Source organism: Mustela putorius, unplaced genomic scaffold (genome assembly GCF_011764305.1).
Source record: "Mustela putorius furo isolate JIRA1106 unplaced genomic scaffold, ASM1176430v1.1 tig00003845_pilon_pilon_pilon, whole genome shotgun sequence".
Taxonomy (NCBI): Eukaryota; Metazoa; Chordata; class Mammalia; order Carnivora; family Mustelidae; genus Mustela; species Mustela putorius.
Window position 1 is genome coordinate 39,757,189 of NW_025421998.1, and position 8,110 is coordinate 39,765,298.

The following is an 8,110-nucleotide window of genomic DNA, read 5'->3' on the forward strand; positions in this document are numbered from 1 at the left end:
CAAATTGTTTTCCACAGTGGCTATACCATTTTATATTCTTATCAGCATTCGCTAAGGGTTCCATTTTCTTCAGATTCTTGCCAACACAACAGGGCTTTGATTTGCATTTCCCTAATGATGTTGAATAACTTCTAATGTGTTTGTTGACCATATGTATATCATCATTAGAGAAATGTCTACTTAAGTCTTTGTCCATTTTTAAATAGGGCTGTTGTCTTTTTGTTGAAATGTAGGAGTTCTTTTTATGTAAGTCTGAGTTTTTTCATCAAATAAATAGATTGTGAATATTTTTTCACTTTCTTAATAATGTTTTCTGCTACATAGAAGCTTTTGATGAAGCCCTGTTTATTCTTGTATTGCTCATGTTTTGGGGTCATATTTCAGAATGTGTTGCCAAATTCAAGGTCATAAAGATTTATCTGTTTTCTTCTAGGAGTTTTATGATTTTATCTCTTATATTTAGGTCTGAAATTTCATGGATTTTTGTGTTAAGTTTCGTTTATTATGGGAGGTAGGGATCCAGTTTTCCCAGTAGTATCTATTGAAGAGACTATTCTTTCCCCCACTGAGTGAACTTGACCCCCTAGTGAAAAACAATTGGTGATATGTGGAGGGTTTATTTCTGGACTCTTAGTTTTATTCTGTTGGTCTGTATGTTTATATTTTGATTATTTAATGTAGCTTTGCCAGTTTTTAAGTTGTATGCTGTGAGTGCTCCAACTTTGTTCTGCTTTTTCAAGGATGTTTTGGCTATTTGGAGCCTCTTACTTTTCTATGTGAATTTGAGAATGAATTTTCCCATTTCTACAAATGAATAATTTTTTAAAACCCACTTTTTGGATTCTGTTTTGGACATTTGTCCATGCTAATAGGGATTTACTTAATTTACCTGTTAATGGATTATAAAGTAGTATCTGAAATTCTAGTCCAAGATGGCAATATAGAAGACCTTACCTCCAACATTGTCATACCAAATCCATAACTTGTTAGAGCAATTCCTCCTGAAAAAAAGCTGACAGGTGACTGAACAGCTTCTTCACAACAGAACATAGATATACCATGTTTCTGTTTCTTTTGTTCTTCTCTACGTGGTAACATATGGAACCTGAACCACTGCAGACTATAGTGGGGAAGGATATAGTGGGGAGGGACTATAGTACTGAGGGATGCTAAGCAGATATGTTTGCTCTAGACCAAAGGAAAAAACCTGTGGTTTAAAACGGCAACTAGAATGTCAAGGAACCAGCTCTAGAGCCCTGCCAAACAGCAGGAGAGCTGTTGGTAAGTACCAGGCTTTGTGTTCCTCCTCCTCTTGGAAGTACAGCTGGGAGAAGAGGCTGGGTGCCTTGACAGGCCTGCTGCCTCAGGGAGCCCCAGGCCATCTAGTGCATACCAACACCAGATGCCTTGAGGCACAGTAAAAAAGGCTGCCATTTAAAAAGAGCAACTACAAGAAAAAGAACTGGAGACATCACAATTCCAGACTTCAAATTTTATTACAAAGTGGGAATAATTAAAATTGTATAGTATTGGCATAAAAATAGACCTATAGATCAATGGGACAAAACAGAAAACCCAGAAATAAAAATGATTATATAGTCAATTAATCTGTAACAAAAGAGGAAAGAATATACAGTGGGAAAAAGACAGTCTCTTCAACAAATGCTGCTGGGAAAACTGGACAGCCATATGCAAAATAATAAAAATTAGACCACTTTTTTTTTTTTTTTTTGCTATATGTAAAAATAAACTCTAAGGGCCTAAATGTAAGACTTGAAACCATAAGTATCCTAGAGGAGAGGACAGGCAGTAGTTTCTCTGACATTGGCCATACCAACATCTTCTTAGGTCTGTCTCCTGAGGTAAAGGAAATAAAAGCAAAAATAAACTATTGGGACTATAGCTAAATAAGAAGCTTCTGCACAGTGAAGGATACAACCAACCACATGAAAAGACAACGTACTGAATGAGAGAAGATATTTGCAAATGACCTATCAGATAAAGGGCTAGTATCTAAAATATATAAAGGACTTAACAAACTCAACACCCCAAAAAACAAATAATCCGGTTAAAAAATGGGCAGAAGACATGAACAGACATTTTTCCAAAGAAGACATGCAGGTGGCTGACAAACACATGAAAAGATACCCGGTATCACTCACCATTAGGGAAATGCAAATCAAACCTACAATGAGATATCACTTCATACCTATCAGAATGACTAAAACCAAACCGCAAGAAACAAGTGTTGTCAAGGATGTGGAGAAAAAGGAACTTTCATGCACTGTTGGTAGGAATGCAAGCTGGTGCAGCTACTGTGGAAAACAGTATGGAGTATCCTCAAAAAGTTCAAAATAGATTCTATAATCCAGTAATGCTGTAATAAACTATGGAAGGAGGCCAAGTGTCCACTGATGTACAAATGGATAAAGTATGGTATGTATATACAGTGGACTATAGCTGAGCCATAAAAAATGGAATCTTGCTATTTACAACAACATGTGTAGAGCTAGAGAAAATAATACTATGTGAAATAAGTCAGAGAAAGACAAATACCATATGATTTTACTAATGGGGGGTGAGGGAGAAGAGAGACACCAAGAAACAGACTAAGAGAACAAACTGATGGTTACCAGAGAGGAGATGGGTGGGAGAATGGGTGAAATAGGTGATGAGGATTAAGGAGTGCACCTGTCTTCATCTAAACAAAACAAAAACCAAAGAACAACTACAGTATAAAGGATCTGAACAAGAAGGGAAAATCTGCCAAACAAGAAGGGAGCTGTTGAAATTCTTTCTGGGTAGGAGGGGCTGATAAGAGCCTTGCTTTACTTTTCCCCTTCACCTTGATAGCATGGACAGGAGAAGGATATGGGTGCGCTAGCTGACCTATCACCCCAGTGAGCCCCGGGACCCTAGGCCACACCAGCCCCAGCCATCCCACCAAGGCAGCCTCAGAGCAACATAAACCAGGACTCTCATGGTCAGCACTTACTGCAGTTCCAGCCATCATCAAAGGTGACACAGGTACCAACCACCTTGGAACACTCTAGACCCACACCACTCTGGCTCCAGATGGCTTTGCTAGGGCCCTCTTACCTCAGAGTGCTCTGGAACCTCCTATCTTAAGTGTACTGAGCACCCTGGGACTTTCAGCACCTGCCCTACCAGGGCACCTTCTGCATTGAATGCCTGAGGACCCCCCACTTTTCTTTCACTTTGGCTGTCCTGCCAGGGTGCCTTCTGCACAGAGAGATTGGGGATGACCATATAAAAGACCATTCCTTAAAGGTTAGGAGAATTCTAATTCATAGAAAGAAACACCAGATGTCAAAGTGAGACAGAAGGGAATATACTCCAAATGAAATGGAGATAAGCAATATGTATGATAGAATTTAAAGTGGTGATCAGGAAGGTGCTCACTGGACTGGAGAGAACTCAGAAAATATAAAACAGAACCAGTCAGAGTTGAAGAATACAATAACAAACAAGAAATACACTAGAGGGAATCAACAGTAGATTAGTGGATGCAGGGGAACTGATCAGTGATCTAGAAGACAAGGTCATAGAAAGCATCCAAGCTGAACAGCAAAAGGAGTTTAAAAAATGAGAGGCTAAAAGATATCTTGAACAAAATCAAATGCACGTTCACATTATAGAGGTCCCAGAAGGTGAAGAGAGAGCGGAAGGAAATAGACATCTTGGTCAAGGAATCACACAGAGTTCCAAACAAGATGAACCCAAGGAGGTCCACATTACTTGACACATAGAAATTGAAATCTCAAACATTAGAGATAAATAGAAAATTTTAAAGCAGCAACAGAGGGAAACAGCAGCAACTTTGAATGTATCTTATTACTCCCTTTTGGCCTGTAAAAAGCTGAAAGAATATTCTTGGTTGTAGGCTTTTTTTTTTCCCTATTTGGCAAAGAGTGATAGTTTTCCAAAGAAAAGTTAAACTAAACCAAGCTTACAAGAAATTAGTTAAAGGGACTTCTTTAAGTGGAAAAGAAAAGGCCCTAACTGGAAGTAGGGAAATATGAATAAAAAGATGTATAATATGCCAACATTTATATGAACTGTGGAAGTGGGAGTTAAAAAGTTCCTTTAGAATGTTTTCAAACCTAAGTGGCCACCATTTTAATGTAACTTATAATGTTACATATAAACCTCATGTTAGTCACAAACTGAAAACTTAGAGTAGGTACACCAAAAAATAAAGAGAAGCCAAGCATAACAGCACAGTCACTAATCACAAGGGAAAAGAGTAAGAAAGGAAGAAATGAGCAGAGAACTACAAAAGCAACTGGAAAGCAGTTTAACAAAATGACAAAAACATACCTGGCAATCATTACTTCAAATGTAAATGGTTTATATGCTCCAATCAAAAGACATTAGATTACTGAATGTGTAAAAAAAAAAACAAAGACCATCTATATGCTGTCTACAAGAGACTCATTTTAGAGCTGAAGACACATATAGACTGAAACTGAAAGAATGGAAAAAGATACTCCATTTTAAAAGGGAGGGGAAAAAAACGGGGAAGCAATACTCACATCAGACAAAATAGACTTTAAAACAAAGACAGTAACGAGACAAAGAAGGGCACCACATAATGATAGAGGGATCATCCAACAAGAGGAGACAGCAGTTATAAATAGCTATACACCCAACAGATAGAAAGGGAGAAATTGGGAGTAATATAGTAATAGTAAGGGACTTTAACATCCCACTTACATCAATGGGTAGATTATTCAGGCAGAAAATTAATAAGGCAACAGCAGCTTTACATTTTTTTAAGACCAGATGGACTTACATATATAACATTCCATCCAAAACAACAGAATATACATTCTCTTCAAGGGCACTTGGCAATTCTCCAGGATAGATCACATGTTAGGCCACAAAACAAGTGTCAGTAAATTTAAGAAGATTGAAATCCTATTATCCATCTTTTGCGACCACAAGGGAATGAAACCAGAAATCACTCACAAGGAAAAGATGGAGAAAACCCAAACACATGGAGGCTAATGAACAAGCAATGAGTCAACAAAGAAATCAAGTGGAAATGAACAAAACAAAACATGGAGACAAATGAAAATGAAAACACAACAGCCCCAAATCTTTGTGATGCAGTGAAAGCCATTTCAGGAGAAACTTACAGTGGTACAGGCCTACTTCAAGAAATAAGATAAATCTATTTTCAACATTTTATAGATGTTGAAAATAGAACTGCCCTATGACCCAGCAATTGCACTACTGGGTATTTACCCTAAAGATACAAACGTAGTGATCCAAAGGGGCACGTGCACCCGAATGTTTATAGCAGCAATGTCCACAATAGCCAAACTATGGAAAGAACCTAGATGTCCATCAACAGATGAATGGATCAAGAAGATGTGGTATATATACAATGGAATAATATGCAGCCATCAAAAGAAATGAAATCTTGCCATTTGCGACAACATGGATGGAACTAGAGCATATCATGCTTAGCGAAATAAGTCAAGCGGAGAAAGACAACTATCATATGATCTCCCTGATATGAGGAAGTGGTGATGCAACATGGGGGCTTAAGTGGGTAGGAGAAGAATCAATGAAACAAGATGGGATTGGGAGGGAGACAAACCATAAGTGACTCTTAATCTCACAAAACAAACTGAGGGTTGCTGGGGTGGGGAGGGTGTTTGGGAGAAGGGGGTGGGATTATGGACATTGGGGAGGGTATGTGCTTTGGTGAGTGCTGTGAAGTGTGTAAACCTGGTGATTCACAGACCTGTACCCCTGGGGATAAAAATATATGTTTATAAAAAATTAAAAATTAAAAAAAAAAGAATAAAAGAAAAAGGAAAAAAAAAGAAATAAGATAAATCTCCAACAACCTAAGCTTACACCTGCAGGAGCTAGCTAGAAAAAGAACACGCAAAGCCCAAATCTAGTAGAAGGAAGGAAATAATAAAGATCAGAACAGAAATAAATGAAATGGAGATGAAAACAATAATGGAAAAGATCAGTGAAACCAAAAGCTGGCTCTTTGAAGAGATGAAGTATCTGAATAAACCTTAGTGTATTTGTCCTTCCTCCTACTGAAAAGTACCATGAGATCACTTCCATTTTTGCTTTGGCAAGTAATACCAAGCTTCTTGTGCTACTCATTCACATGTTTGAAAGTCTCTTTACGGCCATAGTTCTCAACCTGGGTCAGTTTTGCCTGCCAGGAAATATTTGGCAATGTTTGCAGACATTTTTGATTGTCAAGATTGTCGAGCATACCTCAGGGAGGTATACCACCACAAAGTATTATCCACATTATCCAATTTGTTAATATTGCGAAGGCTGAGAAACCCTGCTGTGGGGTATACTTTGAGGTGGGATTGCTAAAGCTTGGGGTATGTGCAACTCTTTTCTAGTTATTTTATGAAACAGATTTCTGTAAAACAAATATTTTCAATACAGGTTAAAGGTTTGGAATGTCTTGAATTAAAGTTTCTTTGGTGATAATGGCAACCCAGCAGTTATAAGCAATTTAATTAAACCAGATGGAGTTAGTGGCATTACATAGAGTTAACTGATATATTTACTTACATAGAGGGCGCATATATCTTTTAACTTCATGAACTAAAACACATGGTTGCCTCCTGTCTGATGAAAGATTGGCTATACAGGAGAGTCTGCTTCAAAAAAGTATCCCCTGTGTAAGACAATAGTAGTTGGAATATTAGGCTGAAGATGATGATTGAATAAGAGAAAAATGATAGCATGAAAAATGTAGAATTTTTTCCTGACAGAAATTATTATTAAATATAGAAGGGTTAAAGGTTTGAAAACGTTCTCTCTAGTGTGATTTAAATTAATGCTTTAATTGTAACAAGGGAATTAATCATGAATTTTGCAACCCACTTTTAAGTTTTTAAGAGCCCTCCATCCCCATAAAAACCCAAGGAAAGCTACAGCCCCAGAACTATCGGCAATGCTTATGTGCATACAATTTAGCACATGACTGTTGGGTGGTTTATGCATGTTCTTTGAGTCTGTTCATGGGTTACACCCAGCACACAGATTTCTAGGTTAAAAACTTTTCTAAAAAGGTATATTTGAAATTGTCAGTGAGTAGTAAAGACACAACTATATTGTTTGTATCTTCAGTGATAGAGAGAAATAGGTGACTTGGAATTAGAATTTTTCAAGTCCTCTAACATTAAATGGATGAGTACTTAATTATATAATTATATATATATAAGCCTTTTTGTTTTTTGTCTTATTAGGTGTATGCAGCAGTGCTATGGCAACAGACTAATGAAAACAGACAAAATTCAACAGAAAAAGTATGTTTTGGAGCTGCCCTCCCAGAAGAAAAACTTAATGACTTTCGTGATGAACAAATCGGACAGTTGCAGGAGCTGATGCAAGAAGCAACTAAACCCAATAGACAATTCAGTATGACTGAATCCAGGAAACCAAAATGTTAGACTATACAATAAAGCTTAACAAGTATTTTAAGTTGCACTACTGGTTAATTACCCCAAAGATACAGATGTAGTGAAAAGAAGGTCCATCTGTACCCCAATGTTCATAGCAGCAGTGGCCACAGTCATCAAACTGTGGAAAGAACCAAGATGTCCTTCAACGGACGAATAGATAAAGAAGATATGGTCCATTTATTATGCCTCCATCAGAAAGGATGAATACCCAACTTTTATATCAACATGGACGGGACTGGAAGACATTATGCTGAGTGAAATAAGTCAAGGAGAGAGAGTCAGTCATATGGTTTCACTTACTTGTGGAGCATAAGGAATAGTATGGAGAGTATTGGGAGATGGAGAGAAGTGAGTTGGGGAAATCAGAGGGGGAGACAAACCATGAGAGACTGTGGACTCTGAGAAACAAACTGAGGGTTTTGGAAAGGAAGGGAATGGGGGGTTGGTTGAGTCTGGTGGGGGTATTAAGGAGGGCACGTAGTGCATGGAACACTGGGTGTGGTGCATAAACAATGAATCTTGGAACACTGAAAAAAAATTAAAGAAAAAATAAGTATTTTAAGTTCAGAAGCCCTTATTTTAACTCCCCTGTTTTTTTTTTTTTTTTTTTTTACTTTATTTCTTAAGCT

At 37.5% G+C, this 8,110-nt stretch overlaps 1 protein-coding gene across 1 annotated transcript in view; it reads left to right on the forward strand.

Annotated features, from left to right (window-relative positions):
- SDHAF3 (succinate dehydrogenase complex assembly factor 3) overlaps positions 1-7,500 on the forward strand; it is a 60,859-nt gene extending 53,359 nt beyond the window's left edge. The window contains exon 2 of the mRNA XM_004767836.3: positions 7,266-7,500. Within this exon, the coding sequence (XP_004767893.1) occupies positions 7,266-7,469 (204 nt within the window). The 3' untranslated portion in view covers positions 7,470-7,500. The remainder of the gene's footprint in view (positions 1-7,265) is intronic.
- The last annotated feature ends 610 nt before the right edge of the window (positions 7,501-8,110 follow it).